At 35.6% G+C, this 24,256-nt stretch overlaps 1 protein-coding gene across 1 annotated transcript; it reads left to right on the top strand.

Moving 5' to 3' along the window:
• Positions 1 to 14,407: 14,407 nt before the first annotated feature.
• Positions 14,408 to 23,322, top strand: LOC105060984 (protein DCL homolog, chloroplastic). The gene is made up of 3 exons (XM_010944892.4): positions 14,408 to 14,777; positions 20,243 to 20,357; positions 22,825 to 23,322. Exons 1-3 carry the CDS (start codon positions 14,455 to 14,457, stop codon positions 22,987 to 22,989), a joined length of 603 nt encoding a protein of 200 aa, XP_010943194.1. The 5' UTR covers positions 14,408 to 14,454; the 3' UTR covers positions 22,990 to 23,322.
• Positions 23,323 to 24,256: the final 934 nt, after the last annotated feature.

Here is a 24,256-nt window from a genome sequence, read left to right as displayed (position 1 = left end):
AATGATTTTGGATCTGGAATTTTCAGCTTAACAGTAATTTCCCTACATGAAGAGTTCTGCATCGTAGATTTGATTAGCTTGATGTCAAATATTATTTCTTCCATCTATTGTGGTGTTGATTCATGGAAGTCTTGGAGTAAAGCCACTATAGCCATCAAGTTCTCAACCCATGTCTATAGGGTTTCATCGGGATCAACTTGAGGCACCCTAATCATTGCCTCCAATCATGTCATCCTTTCTCCAAGAGTCTCCATGTTGTTTCTAGCAGCAGGTATGAGCATCGCCCCTTCGCTCAAACAAGATGAGGCAAAAATTTTGATAGAAAATTACCAACAAAGCATCCAAATGTTACTTTGATACCAACTGTCACAGGGCCAATTCTTGTATTAAAATTTTTCACAAGAACTTTAGCCTTGTGTGACACTGGAGGCCTTGCCTAGTCAGCCTCCTTATAATCCCTGCCACAAGAATTGTAATACTATGCTAAATAAAGGCAAACACTCAAGGTATATAGAGAAAATCACACATATCTCTTTATTGCAATTTTCATATCATCTGAATACAAGAGACCCACTAAAAGTCTCTTAGTTTTACTAAAAAGTCACTCTCATGGCTTGCTGCCAATGGCCAGTGAGCATGAATATTAATAGAGATGCTGGACAACTCTCCCAACCGCTAGAAACTTTCTAAAACCGCTGCTAGCCATTGTCAACCACTCCAAAAAGTTTGGATAACCGCTCCAAGAAGTTTAGAATTACTCCAAGGAGTTTGAAATTACTGAAAACCATCCAGTACCTGGACGCGAATCTCCTTGTCCATGGTTATGCATCCCGTGGTGTGAGCCCTACGTCCACATTGTGTCTGGCCATGAGTCCCTCCACATAACCTATTGCACCTAGTTGTGCATCCTACAGTTCCACTGCTACTGTCTGTGCATCCCTTTGCTAGCACTCATGCATCCATTTGCATGTCTGTCCGCATATCCTGCAGTGCGTTCTCGCTTGTCCCACTATTGGAACATGTGTGTCCCACTGCACATCTGTCCGTGCATCCCATGACGTATGCCATGCATTTTGCTACACGGGGTTGCATGTCTCACTGTGCACATCTTCCAAACTTGTGCATTCGCTCAATTCAGCACATGCTTACCTGATCCTTTGCATGCACCTTTACCCATGTTCACGCATGCTCATCTTGTTCGGCCATCAGAGCATCGAACCGATTGATGGTGCCTTACTGCGATGGAGCTCCAACCATGCTCCCGTCCATCCCAAGTTAGCACAGCAAAGACACAAGCCCATGCCAACCTATGTAAGTCACTAATGAGGGCCCTATATAAGGAATCTTTAGTATAATTTTTAATTAGACCGGATCACTGCTGAGCTGGTGGATCAATCAAACCATGAGTAGCATGCACAAATGCACATGTATTATATTGTTTTTCTTTTTGTCCATATTTCTGTGTATTAGTTTGGGATTGGATTGTTCCACTAATCGGGTGGTGGATCTGGTCTAAGTAACAACCACTCAGGTCTTTGGGGGTTTCTTTTTGGTAAAAAAATGTTTGAGGTTTCAAAGTATGCAAATTGGATTGGAACTTCTGAAGGTTGGATTTGTTGATCGCAGATATGATTTTGATAATGACAAAATATTAGAGTATAAAATTATACTAATATCTCTTAAGTATTTCAAAGAACGTTTGAAGATCAATTAAATCAGGAAAAATCACTTTTGGAGACAAACTGTTTAAGAAAAGCCTTATTGAATATTTGGAGTCGACTCCTTTTTGAACCAAGCCGACTTCGACATGAACATGGACTGGCACTTTGGCTTGGCATGAAGTCGAATTCGAGCTGGCTCTCTTAGAAAGATAGAAGGATGAAAATCAAGTTACTGAGAATCGAGCTGATTTGATTCAAATCAGAGCTGACTCTCTCAGAAAGATAGAAGGCTGAAATTTGGATTATCGAGAATCGAGCCGACTCGATCCAAATCAGAGCCGACTCTTTCAAATAAACAAAATGTCAGTTTTTAAGAATCAAAGTCAAGCCGACTCGAAAAGCAATGGAGCAGACTCGAATCCAAACTGAGCCAACTCAAAATCATTTCGAGCTGACTTGAGTGCTTCTAATAGGCATAACGGTTAGTTCTGGAGCGAGCTCAGTTTCGTCTAGGTTTATTTTCAATGGCTATTTTTTATTTTCAACAGTTAAAATGGCTATTTTTGGATTCAAATCAATCTAAACTTGAAGAGAATCAACAAGACTTAAAAGAAAAACAAGAGATAGTGAGAAAGAGCACTTTGAGTATTTATTAGCTTTCAAAAGAGTTTACCTACCTCCAATCAAATTCTTCTTGATTTTTTTAGAGTGCAATCAAAGAGAAGCTGAAATGCATTCACTACTAGTATTCAAGGCTTCTTTAAGCGAGCTTCAACGATAACAAATCAACCATTCAAAGGATTTAATTTTATTTATTATACTATTTTCTATTCTAAAATTTTTGTGATAAGTTTCAATGGGGCTGAAACTTTAAGGATAGGGTTGATCCAAATCCTGAATTGGATTGGGAGCCTTAGGATAAGGCTTGTAAAGATTTTGATTGATTGATTTGAGCTAAAACTAATTAGATTTATTTGTGAGCTTGGGCAAAATAAATATACTGTTATCAAGTTGATTATAGTAGAATTTTCAAAGAATTGTTTGGAGAATGGACGTAGGTGCTTGAAGTATATTGAACTACTATAAATTTACGATGTTTGTGTGTGTGCATCGTCATTTATTTTATTAATTTTTAATTTAATATTTATTTACTATACTCTACAGTTAAAAATTTTAATAACCCAATTCATCCCCCCCTCTTGGATTGTCTAACTGGACAATAAGTGGTATCAGAGCTTGGTTCTCAATTAGATATTAATCTAACAATCAAGAAAAAAGATCATGGCAATACAATTGAGAGGTTCACTTGCTAAAAGTCAATCTACAAATAAACTATCACTTTTCAATGGTACAAACTATATCTATTGAAAAGCTCGCATGAAAATATTTATTCAAGCATTGATTATGATATATAAAGTGTCATAATCAATGAGCTGCAAACACCCACTATTATAGTTGATGGCATTAGAATTTTCAAATCTGAGAAGGATTGGAATGAAGAGGATAAAGAATCAGTTCAGCTAAATACCAAGGCTATGAATGTATTATGCCTTGAATGTAAATGAGTTTAACCAAATTTTTATATATAACTTAGCAAAAAAAATTTGAGATAGACTTAAAGTCACACATAAAGACACAAACCAAGTAAAGAAAATAAAAATTAACATGCTTGTGTACCTGAAACCTAATAAAACAATCATTGATATGTTCACATGCTTCACTGATATTATAAATAGATTAAAAAGTCTTGGTAGGGCTTATTCTAACAGTAATTTGATGAGAAAAATTCTCAGATCTTTGTCAAAATCTTAGAAAGCAAAAGTGAAAATAATTCAGGAGGCAAAAGACTGGAACAAATTGTCATTAGAAGAGCTCATTGGATCCCTGATGATGTATGAATTAGTAATAAAGCAGCATAATGAGGATGATGGCCGAAAGAAGAAGACTATTGTCCTATATGCAGCAATTGATGAAGATGATGAGAAATCAACCGAAAATGATGAAGACATAGCCCTTATTACAAGAAAATTTAAGAAGTTTATAAAGAGAAGAAGATAAGGATTCAAGAAAAGACCATTAGGCAAAGGAGAATCAAACAAAACAGAAAGAAAGAAAGAGAGCAGCCACTTTGCTATAAATACAAAAAGCCTGGACATTTCAAGGTTGATTGTCCAACCTTCAAGAAAACCTTTAAGAAATTCAAAAAAAGGCTATGGTGGTAACATGGAGTGACAGCGATGATTCTTCTTCGGATGAAGAAAATCAAGATGTTGTGAACTTGTGTCTTATGACACAAAAGGAAGAGGTAATCTCTGAATTATCCATAGATTTTACATTTGAAGAACGTTAATATGTATTCCATGAGCTACTTAATGATTCAAAAAAATTAGTACAAGTACAAAGACTTGAAAAATAAAAATGCATCATTGACCAACAAAAAAGAAGAAGAATTACAAAATAACAAACTATTAATAGAAGAAAATCTAATTCTAAAAAATAAAGTAAATAGGCTATAATCGTTAGTTAACAAATTCACTTGCAGTTTTGAAAAATTGCAAATGATATTGAATAATCAAAAAGGTATCTATGATAAAGCCGGGATTGGATATAAACCAAATAAAAAGCAAAAGATGCTAAAAAATTTCTTTACAAAGCCATCTTCTGCTTTATACATAAGTTCTCACATCACTTATTTTAGTTATGGTAGAATAGGACATAAAGTCTATGCATGCAATCTTATTAAATCTAATGGTAAAACAATGAAGAAAATCTGAATTCCAATAGAAATCTTAATTACTAACCCTAAAGGATTCAAAAAAAATTGGATACCTAAATCAGCTACTTGATTATTTTACAAGAATATCTTACAGCCAATGAGAGTAAGAGAATATAGTATTTGGATTATAGCTATTCAAGATAAATGATGTGTGACTAGGATCAATTCATCATCCTTGAAAGAAAGTATGGAGGAGTGGTAATCTTTGACGACAATGGCAAAGAAAAAATTATCGAAATTGATAAAATCAAAATCACTTCCTTCACTTTTATTAAAAATATATTGTTAGTTGATAATCTAAAATATACTTGCTAAGTACAAGCCAATTATGTGATAAAGGATTTAAAGTAACAATTGAATCATTCTTATGCATAGTTTCTAGTCCCTTTGATGATAGTATCAAATTCATTGGACATAGATGTAGCAATATCTACATGATTGATCTTGATGAGATATTCATGAAAAGTGGTCAATACTTTACGGATGCTAAAATCAAAGAAATTAGGTGGCTACGATATCATAGGTTGGGACATACAAGCATGAATATCTTATCAAAATTAATTGCAAGAGACTTGTCAAAGGTTTACCCAATTAAATTTTGAAAAAGATCATGTTTGTAAGGCATGCCAATTTGATAAACAAACTAGGAAGAGTTTTAAATCTGAAAATATAGTTTCGACTACTAGGCTACTTAAGTTGATTTGTATGAATTTATTCCGACCTATTAGGACCACAAGCCTAGGAGGAAAAAAATATGAATTTTTAATCATAGATATTTTTTTTATTTTTTTATTTTATTTGGATTTTATTTTTAGCTCAGAAAGATGAAGCTTTTTCTATATTTTTAAAATTTTATCGAAAGATTTCAAATGAAAAAAACTCTACTATTATTAGGATTTGAAGTGATCATAGTACTAAATTTAAAAACTAAAATTTTAAAATATTTTATAATGAGAATGGTATAGAACATAATTTTTTTGCTCCAAGAATATCCCAACAAAATGATGTTGTTGAGAGAAAGAATAGGATTTTAGAAGAAATGGCTAGAACTATGTTATGTGAAGAAAATCTTCTAAAATACTTTTGGACTGAAGCTATTAATATTGCTTGTTATATTTTAAATCATATTTTAATTTATCTAATTCTTAAAAAAAAAATTTATGAACTTTGGAAAGGAAGAAAATCAAATATTAATTATTTGTATGTCTTTGGATGTAGATGCTTCATTCTAAATAATAAAAAAAATAATCTAAAAAAATTAGATGAGAATATCTTTCTTGGATACTCTACATCTAGTAAGATATATAGAGTCTTCAACAAATATACTATAGTTGTGGAGAAGTCTATTCATGTGATCTTTGATGAGACTAACAATTTATCCTCAAAAAGAAAGATGTTCTTGATGATAATGCAGGAAGCTTAGAAAAAGAGATAAAAAAACTCAACCTGAAGGATAAACCCAATCATGATGAAGAAGGAGATTCAAAAGATGATAATCATGAAGAAAATAAAGATGAAGGTATAAACAAACAGCATGGTGATCTATCCAAAGGGTGGGGGTATGCCCACAATCATCATAAAGATCTTATAATTGGTAATCCTTCATGAGAGATAAAAACTAGATCTACTTTTAAAGAACTTCATGATTATCTTACTTTTATTTCACAAATTGAACCTAAATGTATTGAAAGAATTGAAAATAATTCAAATTGGATGCTTGCCATGCAAGAAGAATTAAATCAATGTGAAAGAAATAATATCTAAACTTTGATAAGTAGATCAATTAACCATCCAATTATTGACACTAAATAGATATTTAAAAATAAATCTAATTATTGGCACTAAATAGATATTTAGGAATAAATCCAATTACTAGCACTAAATAGATATTTAGAAACAAACTAGACGAAAAAGATAATCTTGTAAGAAATAAGGCAAGAATTATAGCTAATGGATATAACCAAGAAGAGAAAATAGATTTTGATGAAACTTATGCTCTTGTAGTAAGATTAGAAATAATTAGACTACTACTTACATTTGCTTGTTACATAAATTTTAAGTTATTTCAAATGGATATAAAAAATATATTTTTTTAAATGATTATATTGCTAAAAAAAATTTATAGAATAATTATCTAATTTTGAAAATCATATTTTTTTAAATCATGTGTACAAACTTAATAAAGTATTATATAGATTAAAATAAATATCTAGAGCTTAGTATGAAAGATTAAATAAATTTTTACTTGAAAATAACTTCATTAGAGATAGTGTAGATACAACTTTATTTCTAACAAGAAGAGCAGATAATTTATTTATAGTTTAGATTTATGTAGATGATATTATTTTTAGAGCTACTATTGAGGATCTTTGTTAAAAATTTGCTGAGCTTATGTAGGATGAATTTAAAATAAACATGATAGAAAACGTACTTCCTTGGGCTTCAAATTAAACAAACAAAAGAATATTCATCAACTAAATAAATATATTTGAGAGATACTAAAGAAGTTTAGGATGAAAAATGCAAAGAAAATTGGCACACCAATGAGCCCCACATGCAGACTTAACAAAGATAAAAATAATAAAAACATAGATCAAAAGCTCTATAGAGGTATGATTGGCTCATTATTGTATTTAACCACTAGTAGATCTGATATATTGTTTAGTATTTGCATGTGTGCTGGTTTCAATCTAGTTCTAAAAAAACTCACTTGCTAGCTGTTAAGAAAATTTTTAGATACTTAGTTGACACACAAAATCTAATATTATGGTATTTAAAATAATCTTCTATTGAACTAATTGGTTATATAGATGCTGATTATAGAGGTTGCAAACTTGATAAAAAAAGCACTAGCGAAACATGTCAATTTTTAGGATTAAACTTAATCTCATGGTATTGCAAGAAATAAAATTCAGTAGTATTATTTACTGCTGAAGCTAAATATATTGCTGTTGGAAGTTGTTGTATTCAAATACTATGGATTAAGTAATAAATTAAAGATTTTGACATAAAATAAAGCAAAATTTTTATAAGATGTGATAATACAAGTACTGTTAATTTAACTAAAAATTCTATTCAGTACTCTAGGATAAAGCATATTAAAATAAGATATCAGTTTATTAGAGATCATATTCAAAATTATGACATTGTACTTGAATTTATTTGTACTAAAAATTAATTAGCTAATATCTTTACCAAACCACTTAGTGAAGACAGATTTAGAATGATCAGAGATAATTTAAGAATTTGCGATCCTTTCCAAATAAAGATCTTATCCAAAATTCTTTACCCATCTTGTTAATTTCCTTAAGTTAGTTTGATTCGAGTCTTCTCAGATGATTTTGGATCCAATATGAATTTGATTTGAATCATTTTTAGTGTTTAAGATAGGGGCTCGAGTTGACTCGATTGTGGTTATGAGTCGACTTGACTCTTGAGTCAACTCCAGTAGGGTGTCGGGCCAGCTCGACAATCGGGATCTAATTTTTATATAAAACTTCCATCTTTTTGAAAATGCTATTTGCTTTATCTTTTCAAGCCCGCTTGCCTTAAACCCCCTCGACTCCTCTTCTAAACCCTTCAAAACCCTTTCCACCACCATTCTTTGTCAATCTCTTGAAAAATTGGAGTGTTATGGCACCTCAAGTTGGATCCACAGTTGCAAAGAGGCGAGAAAATGTTGAGGCATCTGAAAGTCGGTCCAAATGCTGGCGAGAGCTAAAAGAACTTCATCTTGCCCCTTCCGCATTGATCTCCCCTCCGAACCGAGTTTTTATGGCCTCTCGTGCAGTCACCACAGGCAGAAAAGTGGATTTTGCCTTTTTGGATGAAGAACAATTATGAATCAGGAGCTGGATTCGTCAGCAAGGTTGAGAGAAAATTTGTTCTTTAGAGGTACCCACTTATCCCAATCTAGTAATTAAGGGAGTTCTTTGAGAATTTGAAAGTGGATGTGGTCATGTTTGGTCTACTATGAAGCTAGGGTACTGAAATTATCCTAAATCAAAGAAAATTAGGGCACCTGTTAGAAATGCCCAGGATTGTGATTTGCTACCCTACTTTAGAGAATGATTTTGATGAGTTGAGGAGGATTTTGGGCAGAGACGATGCAGAAAATTTTTATTTTCATAAAGCTAATCAACTTCTGGCTGAAATAAGGCTACTACACAGCATTGTTAGCAGAATTATCTTCCCTAAAACTGGTTGATTTGATTGGATATCTAAGAAGGAACTAGCAGTTATATATTATTTGGTTGAAGGGAAGACTATGAATCCACCGTTTATGATGTTGGAGCAAATCAAAAGTGCTGCAGCTAGATCAAAGACAAAAGCTTGTCTTCCTTATGGAATGATCTTCACTTTGATCTTTGTTGATGCTCAAATTAATTTGGAAGGTGAAGATTTCATAGCTCTTGCACATACTGATTATTACACCAACCATTCTCTTCACTGTATGAAATATAAGAAGGTGAATGATCAGTGGGTGAGGAAATATTGTCACATACTTCTAGATCATCTTCCTCAGATTCTATCGGACCATCTTCTCCAGCACTTGCAGCCGGACCATCTTCTCCAGTATAGCACTGACACCCATGTTAGTAACAGTAGAACACTTTCTTAGAGCCCACCTAGCTCTCCTTATACCCCTCGCATCCATCAAACTTTCAGTACCGATGGAGTTGTACAGCAGATTGTGGAGAGAGTAGGAGCAATGTTTAGCGACTTTAGACAGTAGATGCTTTAGGGTCATGACGAGCTCAGGCTGTCTTCATGGCAATACTATGAGGAACATCATTAAGAGATTGCTAGTCTAACTCGAAGCATTGAAACTTTGGAGAGGTTGCAAAGTCAGAGTGTAGATTTATCTTCAGATATTAATCGTCTGACTGTACAAGCAACCCGCGTTGCCAAGAAGGTTGAAGATGCCATCATTTCTGAGCAGGATAACATCGAAATTCTTATTACAGCAATACAGCAGATGGAGTCTCAGATCCATTTGCTTATTGCTCGGATCTCTCCATTTCGCTCTCGACCACCTCCTAGCCAGCCTAGACCCACTTCTAGTCAGCCACACCCCTCCTCCTCCTTAGCCAGACCACCTTTTAGTGCAGTTGTTAGACCTGGCATTTGCTTTCATTCTCTTGGCTTCGGGTCCTCTACAAAGACCAGAAGCAAGAGAGCTACGCCCTCCTCATCCTCTGATCCACTAAAGCCTGTCATAGAGTTTTCATCTGATGAGGACTAGTTCTCTTAGGTTTAAAATTTCTTTTGATGACTCTTTAGTATTTTTACTTTATTATGTAGTGTTTTGTATTGTTTGTAAGGCCACCATTTGTAAACAATACAAATTTGTAATGAACTTTATATCAATGGATGCTTGTTTCAGTTTATCTTCAATCCTTCACTTTAGTTCTTTCTTTTTTGATGCTGACAAAAAGGGAGAGAAAAATAAAAGGTAATTGAGCATATATGAAATTAAAATTTTTATATTCATATGTTAACCATTTTATTTATTCATGAAGAGCACTTGATAAGGGGGAGCTTAGATTTTAAGATTAAAAATTTTATACCTCCTAAAAATTTTATGCAATTAGGATCTATGAAGATGAAATTCTCCTGTATAGCTATTTTAAGTACTTGTGTTTAAAATGTATATTAAAATGCAAATGTCCATAACATTAGTATACTCCTAATATCATTTATTCTGAATACCTTATATTATTTTGCATTGAGCAATTCTTTATATATATGCAACTATATGCTCAATATTTTGCCATCATCAAATAAGAAGAGATTGTTGATCTTAGAAATGATTTTAATGATTACAAAATATTAGAGCATAAAATTATACTAACATCTCTCAAGTATTTCAAAGAATATTTTTGTATAAGAAAAACTCAAGAAAATACTATTGAAAAGGTTAAAAAATGTTTGAAGATCAATTGAACAAAAAAAAAATACTGTTGGAGACAAACTGTTCAAGAAAAGCCTTACTGAAGATTTGGAGTCAACTTTTCTTTGAACCAAGCTAACTTCGACATGAATATGGATTGGCACTTTAGCTTGGCATGAAGTTGAGCCGACTCAGATTCAATCCGAGCCGGTTCTCTCAGAAAGAAAGAAGACTAAAAATCAAATTATTAAGAATCAAGCCGATTCAATTCAAATCTGAGCCGACTCTCTCAAAAGGATAGAAGGCAAAAATTCGGGTTATTGAAAATCGAGCCAACTCGATCCAAATTAGAGCCAACTCTCTCGGAGGAACAGGGCATCAAATTTTTGAGAACCGAAGTCAAGCCGACTTGAAAAGCAATGGAGCAAACTCGAATCCAAATCGAGCCAACTCGAAATCATTTCAAGCCAACTCGAGTGCTTCTAATAGATGTAACGGCTAGTTCTGCAGCAAACCCAATTTCGTCCAGACTTATTTTCAAGAGCTATTTTCTATCTCCAATGGTCAAAAATGACTACTTTTGGCTTCAAATCAATCTAAACTTGGAGAAAATCAATAAGACTTAAAAGAAAAATAAAGAGAACAAAAAAAAAAGGACTATTAAAGTGAGAAAAGTACTTTGAGCATTCATTAGTTTTCAAGAGAGTTCACCTACCTCCAATCAAATTTCTCTTAATTTTTTAGAGTGCAATCAAAGAGAAGCTTAAGTACAGTCATTACTAGCATTTAAAGCTTCTTCAAGTGAGCTTCAACGACAACAAATCAACCATTCAAAAGATTTTTATTTGTTATACTATTTTTTATTCTGAAATTTTTGTAATAAGTTTCAGTGGAGCTGAAACTTGAAGGGTAGGATTGATCCAAATTTTGAATTAGATTGGTTGGTTGGCCTGAGCTAAAATTAATTGAATATATTTGTGGGTCCAGACAAAACAAACACGTTGTAATCAAATCGATTATAATAAAATTCTCAAAGGATCACTTGGGAAGTGGACATTGGTGCTTGAAGTGCACCAAACTACTATAAATTTATTGTATTTATGTGTGTGCATCCTTATTTACTTCATCTATTTTCAGTTCAGCATTTATTTACTGCACTCCATAGTTAAACCACACACCTCCTTGGGTTGTCTAGCTGGGTAATAGGATTTAATATGGCCCGAAAAAGCACAAGCATTTTTTATGGTTATGTGCAATGAACGAGCAAATTGTGGAAGCATAATTATGATTCCATCCAATAATCTATATTGTGGAGGAGAAATGGTAGAGATTCATGTGAAAAAGGAGCAGCAGCGCTAGATTTGTGAGGACGTAGGACCTCTCACAACTTTAATTTTGTAAAAAAGGTACATAATGCAAGAGACTGTAGATACCGCAACTTTGTATGGTTAGGGTTTTAAATTTTTTGTATCATTCGTGGTAAGCCATTTCTCCTTTTTCCCAATAGCTTATTCGCATAGACCTTTTTTTTTCTTTGATAATAAAAGGTGGCTAAAAGGAGCCACCCAGCTTTGCATAGACTAATGGGTATGCAATATCATACCCTACCCCAGCATTAAAATATTTGTAAATTAAACATGTGTCTTGATTCATAAAAAGCATAAAATAATGAATCAAAAATTGCAGGCATACTAGATAAACTAGATAGATGTATAGCCGATCAAGAAAACCAACTTCGATTCCTTAGCACAAGAAATTATATTTTCTGGTAGAATATGAATACTGCAAAGAAAAAAAACTACAAAGAAGGAATAATCCCCAGGTAAAGAAGCACTGATAAAGATTGATTTCATAATATATATATATATATATATATATATATATATGAGTACATCGATAAGTGCTCTATAAGGCGAAATGATTATCATGCTAGATAACAAACATGCTGATAGGGGTTTAACATGTAGTTTGATGCTTGGTTAATCTCCTTCAAAACAGAATGGGATGTCATGTTGGAGAACTTTAGACCAAATCATGGTCCAAAGTTCTCTTGATATTCATTGTGATATATAGGAGAGGAATAGAAGGCCTATCTCTTGTTAGGCGTTTAAGTATCCATATATGTAGAGCATGTATGAGAATGAGAGTGAATGAAGCATTGTTTGCTTTTTTATTACACAAATTGGCAGTTATTTTAGCAATAACTATCATCTTTTGGTAGCATTGTTTGTAGACACACACACACACACATATATATATATACATATATGTATATATATATGCATACATATATGTATGTATATATATATATACATACATATATGTATATATATATGTGTGTATATATATATATGTATGTATGTATGTATATACATACATACATATATGTATATATATATATATATATGTATATATATATGTATGTATGTATGTGTGTGTGTATATATATATATATATATATATATATATATATATATATATATATATAAAATTATATCTAATAGTTAAAAACTCGATTCGATTTAAAATATTCAAATTTGAAATTCAATGCAACATCAATCGAGCTTTTATATCCGAAGTTCGAACTTAATTTGATAAAAAAAAGATAATGCTTGAGATCGGCTCAATTCGAATGTCACTCGAGTCATGCTTGAGCTAAAGTTTAAGCTCAAGTATGACTCAAGTCAATCTCAAATATTGTTGAGCACAAATTTGAGTTTTTGCCTACTAATACTATTAATAATTTATATAATAATATTAATATCGTGTATATATATATTTATATTTGAATATATTTGTACACCTTCAAGTCAAATATTTTGTTATCTTGGATAGTTGCTAGGTCGAGTCGAGTTTATATCCAGGTAAACATTAAAGGGGTATTTGGTTCGTAACCAAAATCGGAATGGGAATGAAAATCAGAATAGCTTAGAATTGGAATTGAAATGGTCAAATCCTCCGAAGTATTTGGTTCATAATAGAAATCGAAATGGATGATTTTCATTATCGTTGTTTGGTTTATCTAAATATAAGAATCGGAATGAATCTTTATTTTGAAAATATAAATCAAAATAGATTTTTATATAAAATAAAAAATTTTAAATAAGAGATGAAATATTTTATAAAATAAAATATAAAATATAAATAATTTTATAAAAATTATTTATATTTTATATAAAAATCTAAAATGCTCTCCCACCGCTCAATCCAAACCCACCCTAAATCTAACCCTATCTTCAAAAGCCCTAATTTTCGCTTGCTGGCTATGGTAGAGAATGACGGCAAGTGACGGCTGGAGTGGTGGCAGTGGCTGAATTAGGAAGGGAGTAGTAGAGAGGTTTCCAATTGGAATGGCCTCTAAGAACGGAGAGGATAAGCTTCTCGCCGCCGTCCGACAGATTGCCAGGACACTAGGCCGGATGGAGACTATGGCCGATGACATCCTCTAGATCTTCTCCACCTTCGATGGCCGCTTGACCCGCGAGAAGCTTTCAGAGAAGCAACACAATGACGGCAGTCTCGACGATGGTGGAGGTGGGGGCGCCGCCGCGGGCGATGACCGCCTATCGCTCTTGTCCATGACCTCGACCCGCCAACGCCGGGAAACAAGCCGCTGCTCCCTCTCTGCGGCCCGCGGTTTCTCCACGCCACCAAACCCCCATCCGTCCCCGTCGCACCTCCACGCTTCCCTGCCCACCCGCAGACACCAGCTCCTGGCCCGCCGATATGTGTTTTTTTTAAAAGTTTTATCTCGTTTCACCGGAATGAGATTTTGACTCCCATGGGGATGATTCTGATTTAGTTATAGAGAAATTGGGCCATTCCCATTTCTCTCAGGATGAGAATCGGAGCGAGACTCCCTCTAACCAAACAACTAAAATCAAAGTTATCCATTTCTATTTTTATTCCATATCTTTATTCCCCTAATCAAACACCCCCTGAATAGCTCGTGGAGAGGTCGATTCATTTGCAACTGCACTTTGAGCCACATGAAACGTGCGCTAACGCCTAACTCGGGCGAACCAAATCAACCCCAGACCGCGGTAGTAACTTCCTTCCTTGAAAGGCTTTTCCCATTTTTATTGTGATCGGGTTCAGTCAGACGCCATCATCTCCTCGCTCACATGGCCTATGCGGCAGCTCTCCTACTGCTGAGAGGCGCTCCTCTCCTCCGCGCCCGCATCCCGCGCGCGGCCCTCCCGCGTCGCTCCTTCGCCTCCGGCCTCTCCGCCGCCGATGAGCCCCAGTCGCGGGAGACCGCTGCGTCGGCGAGCGAGGGCACCCACGTCTCCGCCAAAGGGCCGTCTCCGTCTCCGCCGCTGACGCCGTCGTCCAAGCAATGGGCCGACCATCCCGAGTACAAGAAGTGGAAGGATAGAGAAGAGGAGATCCTTGATGACATCGAGCCCATCACCATCCTCACCAAGGAGATACTCCACTCCGACAGGTACCTCTACCGAGGAAGTTGTGAGACTTACACTGGGTTTTTAGTTGATTAAAGGGTATTGAAATCATAGTGGACCAAATAGGTTTTTGAAGAGGGATCATAAAGTAATGCCTTTACGTGAATTTTCATGAAATTGCTAATCACTCGTTCACTGATAAATCTGTTGGAGCATCCCTAGGTAAATAACCTGGCATTATATGTGAAAGAATTTTCACATTGATACTTTTTCAAGTTTGAGCCCTTAGAGATTTTGTTGTGTAGTCATGCACATGGTCTTATATATCAAGCAGAGGAGCAAAATGATCTTGTTTGAAGAATGACCGCTGGAAGGAAAGTGAAATCTTCCAGAATGAACTACTGCTTCATGGAATAGTTTTTGGATGGTGAGCTCTTGATTGTGATGGGCAGCTGGACCTGCTATAATTTGCCCCTTTAGCGTTGAACCTCAATTATAGCAAGGGTGAGGCTGGGAGTTTTATTGATCTAGGGTTAGGAGTCTAGTCAGCCTTGTAATAGAGGTTGCATAGATGCACCAACATTACTTCCTAGACTTACAAAGCATTTATCAAGGTTTTGTATGCAAAAAAAAGTTAGTAGATAGCCAACTACCCTCAAGGAGAGTAGCAGCAGCAAAGGGATTTCTTCCAATATCATTGAAGCTTGCTTCATAGTGTCATAATTCAAACGATCTATCATAGACCCATGAGAGAACTTGATAGGAGTTGAACCTAGTCACCCAAAAAAACTTGTTAGATAGGCATGGGTTGAAGTTGCCACTAGAAGACAAATATAAGGGTGAATTAATCGATGAGCAACGGGGTTCATCATGGGCAACGGGGTTGATCATTCAAAATTTCTTCATTCATGTAGTATGAAGCAACAAATTTTGGAATACCTATCATACAACATGAAAATAAAATTATTCGTCCGAAAGAATGGTCCCTATGGGATCTTAAATCTACCCCCAACATGTTTAAAACATTCCAAAGGGAGATAATGTATTAATAGCAATTGATTTAAACACATATGTTTGTCAGTATGCTTATCTTGTCATATCCACCTTACGGGAGAGGGCATTTTTGTCTGTCATTGACTTCTAGCATACCTAAAAATGTGTTTTTTATTACCTTTAATGGCAAAGAGCCTTTGATTCAGAGGTCATGTTTTAAAACTGCTTCAAAGTAAAAAGTAATGAGCATAACAAGCTCCACCATTTGCATACTGACACATGTCTATTGTCCGGGAAAATATCTCCCGCATACATTTTATTTTATGGATAACCGCTCCAAGACAGAGAAAACAAGATATAGAAGATAATGAAAATATTGGAAAAGGAAGAGAATAGAGAGTCATACATGGTTATAGGAAGGATGAATCAGACAAGCATATTAGTAGGTGGTAGGAATAAGTTGTTATGATAAGGGAGAAAAGACATTATGTAACAGGATGGTAGGAATAAGTTGTTATGATAAGGGAAGCAAGATATTGTGTAAAAGGAGAATATTGTCAAAACCTTAGCAGCCCAAATTTTGTATCAGGTATATTAAGGTGCAGAGATGGAAGCAATAACTATAGTAAGGGGAGTGATATTGTGGTTGGGTTTTATAGTGTTGTTACAAAATTCAATACCATGGTTGGTAGAATGATGACACCATGGCCTACCTACACATTTCTAGGGTGCAATATGAATGGCATGAGTGCATAACAAATAAATGGAATCACAATGCAGCATGACATAGCAACTGCACAAGTCAGTTTAAAAGAAGGCAAGGCAGTGTGGCGTAATGTGGATGGTACTTTTATATGGCAGTGAATAAAGCAATTGAAAGATCATGGTATAAGACCATAGTGGTTGAGGTGATGTGCCAAAACGCATTGTTTTATGTGGTGGTGAATGAAGAATTCGGTGTCTTAAAACTCTTTTTGCCCTATCTTTGACTACTATGACCATTGTTTTGCGGGAAAAGGTTTTGAAGATAAGCTAGATGTAGAAGATGATAAGACAATGATCTAGCGCAAGAAGAAATAATGTTGATTGCACTATAGCAAGGTTGAGTATGGACATGGTCTTTGTGGCTTATGAAGGTTATCAAATTTGCTGTTAAAGAGGAGATAACATAGCAAGATGGTGGTGAGTGTAGTGATAATGGGGTTGTGGTAGAGGAGTGCTACATGGCAGGAGTTTGTTGTAGCTTGACATTAAATAGAAAAAGTGTAAATTAGAAAGAAAGAAGAGTAAAGTAGAGAGGAGAAAAGTTTGTTCAAGAGTATTCGTCCATTTTAAACATATATTTTATATGAATCTGACAAATAAGAAATATGTAGAAATTATAAGATGAGGAACGGCATAGCCCCATGGCATGTGCCTATACAGATGCACAGGTATCTTGTGGGTCCCTGTTTCTTTTTTGCCTCTTCAAGATATGCATCTGCTCTAAACAGAAAGAATGCAGGAAAGCTGCACTTGGAGTGGTTATGGACAGTTGCATATGATAAGGATAATATGAATAACTTCCAGGTCCTTTTTGGCAACATGCATGAATAACCATGACATATAACTTCTTGATGGTACCTGACATGTTTCTTATATACCCACAAATATGTGGCTGAGCATGTATTAAGTCAAACATGCTTCTTATGAATGAATTCATGTTCGGTTCTCCATGTATCTGATGGGCTACAAGCGACATGTATTACTTCTTGATCATGAAGCATAAGCTATATATATGAATTCACGTGAAGGGCCCAGCATGTTTCTAGAAATTGTTATCTTTTTTTTCCTCAAAGAGTTCACATGCAAAACTAGGTGGGAAGGGCCCTCATGAGCAGTGATTTCATTGGTTTGAGAGGAAAACAAGTTCACAGCTTTTATGGGGTTTCTCTTAAACTATGTAGGTGGGCAAATATTAATTTTAATGATATGCGTACTGCAAAAATAGGGCCGTACTAATTCCCTCTTTATGATTTTTCTTTTTCTTTTTTCCTCTCTCTCTCTCTGAATTGGTGGGATAAGAACCATCCTCTCTGAACAGAGAGTAAGTTGGCTAACAGAAATAATATTCTTTTCAGCCTTGGGCTTTCTCCCTTAAAGCCTATCCTCTTACCACTCTATATACTCTTACACACCCATGATATCATGGAGCTGAGACTTATTTGTTACTTTGACATAGCATGTCATCATCAATATGAAGATTATGGAGAGCTCATAAGGTGATTGAAGGGACAAAATGATGAAAAACTATGTTAGAGGGCTGGTATATAAAGCATACTCAATGTTTTGGAAGATGAGTTTGCTGAAAAATTGGTTGAGCCAAGAGGTTAAATTGGCTATCCAACAATTTCTGTTCAAAGGTTCACATGTTTATTATGATTTCAAATGCTTCTATCTAGGCATTCTTGGTTAAGAAGTTAGTAGTCAAAATTTTAAAGACGGTTCCTGGATTTAAAGAATCAAGATATAATGGCAATTTTCAGGGAATTGATGAGTGGAAGCTACAAAGGGTTTTACGCTCTAACTTTTGGTGGGTTTAGAATGATAGAAAAGGTTAAATTTGAAATCTGTAAGCATTGTAATTTTAATTATCAGTTTGTATTTGGAACTGTGTTGGATAAAAAAAGTATAGTTTAATCTTAGCGATAATGTTGTCTTGAGTAAAATAAGTTTGAACTATCTTGGTTTGGTTAGAGGCTGAATTTAGTGAACCATTTAGTCATAGAATTATGTTCCAGAGTGATCTGGACCTCTTAGTATCAGTTTCTATAGGGCTCTGGTATCATTTGAGAAATCTGCTACTTTTATTCTTTCTGTATATGTACTTTTCCTTCCTAGACCCACTTAAGATCAGATAGATATGATAGACGGTGGTAAGCTGACAATTTTCAGCTTGGTTCTGAAGCATATCTGGCTATTTCATTATTGGTGATAAGCTATGAAGCACAGATACTCCTATTTCAAGCATGTACCAGCATCGGATACATTTTCGGTATGAAAATGTTTCCGATACGGTACTGGTACTTCTATCTCTGCATTCTTGAGATTGCAAGTTTGTTTCTTGATGAACCAGATGTGGAGAAGAAGCTTTTTACTGATGATACAGAGAATGAAGTAGCTGAAATTATTATCACTTGATTATCAAGACTTACTATTTTGATTTCTTCTACTTATTTAGACTGCTAGTTTTTTTTTCTTTTCGTTAATTGCAAGTGTTTGTTCGTTTTTTATGATGATACTTATAAATTTAGTTGAGATTTGAGAACTTAATTTTATTAATATTCAAATATTATATATATGATTCAATTTTTTCATATATTTTTATTAATATTAAAATATTATATATATTCAAATATTAATAAAAATATAAAATATCTAGCCATATCCATATTATGGTTTTTTCAATTTTTGCCATATCAGCGTATCCGTACCATAAAGTATTCGTGCCGCGTACCGGTATCTGTGCTTCCTAGGTGATAAGTACCTTGTGTCAACAATCAAGATTGACCAAAGATGAGCCACCGTAAAATAGAACTTCAAAGTTCTCATGGTACTGTTTAAAACAAAGTTCTATGTTTTGATACCATAGAACATGAAAAGCAAGGTTGGAAGGATTGCAATTATACCACAAATGCAAATTGGGGTAATAGCACCATATTTACGATTATAATGTCTGTGGCTCACTTATGTCGTTTACAGATATAACATGTACAGACAATACACCAGTCTCTTTAATATTAACATAAACATACAATGTAGTACACCAATCTCTTTAACAAATGGATAAAAAAAATCATCTGGTTATCTGTAGAAGTTTGCTTTTGTGAAATGACAACAGTATTGAAGCAAAATCCTAGCATTTTCAAGACTTCACTATTAACATCCAATCTCAAACACCTTATGCAAAGTTGCATGATAATTCTACATTATTACATAGTAATATCATTGTTCATGATTTTGCTATTTAGATAACAAGCTGGTGCACATTTTGCTTTGATTGTCATGATGCTTGGCACGTTTCCTTCTTCAGTACTGCTGCCAAATCCTTGTAACTTTCATTTGAGTAAATATTTGGATGAAGATATGTGGACCCTTGACATGCATTTCTCCAAAATCTTCCCTTAGGCAAACGATTCTGGTTCCAGAAAAACGAGATCCATTTTTTAACAAATTCACTGGTAGAATTTCTTTTGTTATTTGCAATGCTATGCTTTATTTGTCCCCTGAAAATGCTGCTTTTCTATTAGAACATGAGTTCTTTCAGTTGGCATGTGAGTCACAATAAAAATTTGGCTGCTAATGGGCAATATCCAATTAGTGTAAGTGTCATTAGGTAGCAAGAAAAAATAGCATGAGATCAATTTTTTATTTGATAACTGATATAATTTCTACTTATCCATTTTGGAGGTGTCGCAAATTTATATGATTCTGTCTGAAACTTTTTCTGCCCTTTTCATACTTGAATTTTTAACAGATATAGGGATGGGGAACGTTTAAATGATGAAGATGAGAAGGTGGTTGTCGAAAAACTTCTTGCATATCATCCACATTCAGAAGATAAGATTGGTTGTGGCCTTGATTCTATAATGGTAAACTAACAACCTGGTTATGACTTTGCTTCATTTTCTTTGTTTTGATACACCTTTCCAGAACCACAGACTACCAATAATTGTATTTTTCTGTTTTTTTTTTTGCCTTTGTAAAATGCCTCCACTTTATTCTACAAGAGTGATGCAAAAGCATTAAAAATGTTCATCATGAGTTATCTTATGATAATATGATTGGATATTTTTATTTGGTCTGTTCCTCTGGATTACATATTTATGATTGTATCGCATAGTCATAGAAGAAATTAGTTTCGATGTTGAATGTATAACCTAAAATACATAATTCCTTCTTTTAAATGTGCTGCAATGCAGAGACATCTTTGATGGCATTCTATTTGTCTGGATTTCGTCACTGAACCAGGACATCTGCGTTGAAGACCTTAAGATTGAAAATGGTGGCATATTAACTGCAATGCCTGCATGTGCATATTGTGTTGAAGCACTGCCTCCATTATTATTTTATCTATATGGAAAGACCTTATATTTAAAAATGCTAACAGTAATCGAGCAAAAATCATACATATAGGACATAACATATTTGCATTTGATTACACATATATTGATTTATTGCATCTCTTAACATGGAATTAAGGTGCCTGGACCATTTTCTTTATGTATTAACAATATCTGGATGGGAAGAGATGAAGTTAGGATTGATGGAGGTTTAGCCAAGGATCTCAGTGAGTCCATGTGCTGCATGTCGTATGATGTCTACACAGTCACCAGGACTGATAAAGGGTGCATATTTGCACTGGCCTGTATTAATGTGTTGATGTGCATTGCCCATATGATAGAATGATACACCATCACACGTGCCAATGGAGGTTGCCATGGTTGTGAAACTGTCTATAAATGCAATTGAACCAACTCAAAGTTGATTATATATCTTGATTTGAGTTACCTTTCATAATTTTTCTCTCTTCAAAACCCGTCTCTTTTAAGCTTCACTTCTTTCATATAACTTGTTTTCTTTCAAATACAATGTGCCTTTAGTATAACTTAGAATGATAAAAATATTGAAAAGAGTCTAGAAGAAGAGGAAATAATTCTTGATATGGCCAACTGCCTTCATGCCTTGGCGTAGGCAAATACTCAGCCAAATTGACTTGTATGAATAACTGAGTAGTACATGGGAATCATGATCGAATATAAAAGACCTGTTCCATTAGGTGTCCTGTTGATTGTTTTTTGGATGCTAGCCTTCTGTTATTTTGCTGGTCTCTGTCCTGGCTTTATTGACAATGTGAGATGTAGTTTCATGTTTATGAAATGCTATGTGGTTATTAAAATCAATATTTCCATAATATTTTGTATTCAATGGAAGTCTCTTTCAACTTAAATCCTTTTCCTTGTGCTATTTGGTTGTTCTACTTTGTACCTAGCCAGGTTAAACATCAAAACAGTGCACAGAATTGTTCAATTATTTGAGCAGAAAACTTGTGCTTGTGGGCAGAATAAATACTGTCAACATCCGGTCACTTCTGGCCAACATGCAACATAACAGCATATTCTGTTTTCCAAGAGCAGGAAAGGCCACAGAAATTATAATTGTATTCTCAAAAATTCTTGAGATGATCTGTGTTGCACATACAGAAGATGCATCTACCAAGGTTTCAACTATTGTCTTTTCATATGATGAGTAGCATTTGAGATTGTGACAATGCCATTTTAGCTACCCCATGTAGCTGTATGATGTATACCATAAATGTTGCATCATCTTTTGCCCTTTTATGTGCAAATGCATTCACGTGTTAGTTATTTAAAAAAAATTGCCATATGCATCTCTTTTTGAATTGTTCTTGATGGATTATTTGCTCAATTTCTAGTTGAACTTCTTGCCTAAGTATGCAGAAGAATCTGAGACTCCACATTGTGTGTTCTTATTTGCTATGAGCCAAATTCCTGTCATAGTTTTGTGCAATCACATTCTCCATGTTCTTAGTTTTCCCTGGAGGCCATAGCATGCATGCTACTTCAAGTATGAAAATGGAAGAATGCCTGGAAATAAGTGGGAAATTGCCTTGTTATGCATAGAAATTCTGAGTTTTAAATTTAATAAACAAAATCGAACTGGTGACTGCATTAATATTTTTACTTTTCAATAGGTTTAATTTCTATATCCATCAAACATCTTTTTCCTGACAAATGTTACCTCTTATTTTTTCTTGCTTTTCCCTTCTGTAACTGTAATCTTGTTAAGCAGTTTGCCAAGCTTAGGTATGCATAGAATAGTGTAATTTTTTACCTTCTCTTTTATGTGCTTGTGTGTTTGCATATGGAACAGCATGGGGCTTTTTTTTGGCAAGAAAATTGTGCTTCTACTTAAGCCATATAATTGGTTTTTCCCTATTCATAAATGGATTATTTCAGCTCTCAGATCTGAATTTACATTACTCTAATGGGCATGTTAGGTTATTGAAACAAGCTGACTTGATTTATGTTTTCAAAGGTTGATCGACATCCACAATTCAGAAATTCAAGGTGCCTGTTTGTTGTAAGAACTGATGGTGTCTGGATAGATTTTTCCTACCAGAAGTGTCTTCGAGCATATATTCGAGAAAAGTACCCATCTCATGCAGAAAGGTTCATCCGAGAACATTTCAAACGTGGCTGAAGATTTTACCTTGCCGTTTATATATTTTGCTGGTCCAACCACCCAAGATATTCACTGGTTACTGACATGGAGGACAACGTCAAGTTCTTGGTCATTCCAGTTTTGCATAGCGCTGGTTGCTTCTGGATTCAGTTACTCTTTTTTTTTCAGCGAGCTAAAAACTTATTTAGCGACTGCAGTTGTGACCAATGGAACGAAGTAAAATATGTAAGATGATCTGTTCAATATGTTCCCCTTTTAAATTCTTCTCTCGAAAAATTGGTGAAGTCACACATTATTCTTGTAAAAGTTTATGAGATTGCTTATGAGGAAAAATGTAACTTTTATTGTGCTTGTTGGGGGATACCCACCGACCGACCGACCGGTTGGCGGCCCGACCGACCATCGGAGGGCCCGACCTCGGGGCTCCAACCGACCGACCGACCGACGGCCCGACGAACGACTCTGACTGGCCGATCGTAAGTCGGGCGGCAGGCCAACGGACGCCATCAGCGGCTAACCACGGCCATTCCACGGTCTATTCCCGACCGACTGAACCCAGAGGTCCGGTAGCCGACCCACTTGAAGCTCGCCGACCGACGGAGGAGTCCGACGCCACTCTGCTGGCCACCGACCTTGGGTCGGCCGACTCCACCAACCGCCGTACGGCCGCCAGACGTTGTCAGCTCTGACACGGACATGCGGCACAGTTACCTAGGGGCATTGTCCCGTCGAGAGCCGGGTCAACCCTGGTGATTAGACGGCTACACGGCGACATGATGTTTTCACGGCGGCTCTGACAGCCTACAGTGAGTTGACAGTTCCTCACTTGTCCGCGCCAATTAATGACGGTGCCATACCGTGCTCCACTATATATACCGGGGAAGGCAACAGTGCAAAGGGGGATCCGCCCGTCTCTCCCACATACGCAGGCTCGCTCCTCTCTCTCTCTCTCTCCCTCTCAGAGCTCTCTGTCTGCATTTCACTGTTGCCCAGTCACCTTTCTGACTTGACCGTCGGAGGGTCCCCGCCGGAGCCGCCTCCGGTCAGTGCGGACTTCCTTTTGCAGGTGCTCGCTTCCCGGCGATCGGGCGACGAGGCGATTGGCCGCAACAGATTGGCGCGCCAGGTAGGGGTCAACATGACAAAGACAAGAGCTCAACGATCGAGAATCACTGGGTCGGCAAGGCGTTCTTCCCGCCGGGAAGAGGCCTCTCCACCACCACCGGCGGCGGAGCCTAGCTCTCCGCGCCCTGCAGTGACTACGGAGGCGCAGATTGCGGCCATT

This window comes from Elaeis guineensis, chromosome 1, assembly GCF_000442705.2.
Source record: "Elaeis guineensis isolate ETL-2024a chromosome 1, EG11, whole genome shotgun sequence".
NCBI classification, from domain to species: Eukaryota; Viridiplantae; Streptophyta; class Magnoliopsida; order Arecales; family Arecaceae; genus Elaeis; species Elaeis guineensis.
The sequence above is the reverse complement of the archived record's forward strand: the minus strand, read 5'-3'. Positions and strand labels throughout refer to the sequence as shown.

Bases quoted from the DNA above. Each gene is read 5' to 3' on its own strand.
- LOC105060984 (XM_010944892.4), top strand. From the start codon at position 14,455: ATGGCCTATGCGGCAGCTCTCCTACTGCTGAGAGGCGCTCCTCTCCTC. The intron at 14,778-20,242 runs GTACCTCTACCG...AATTTTTAACAG, and splicing joins GAGATACTCCACTCCGACAG to ATATAGGGATGGGGAACGTT. The intron at 20,358-22,824 runs GTAAACTAACAA...ATGTTTTCAAAG, and splicing joins GTGGCCTTGATTCTATAATG to GTTGATCGACATCCACAATT.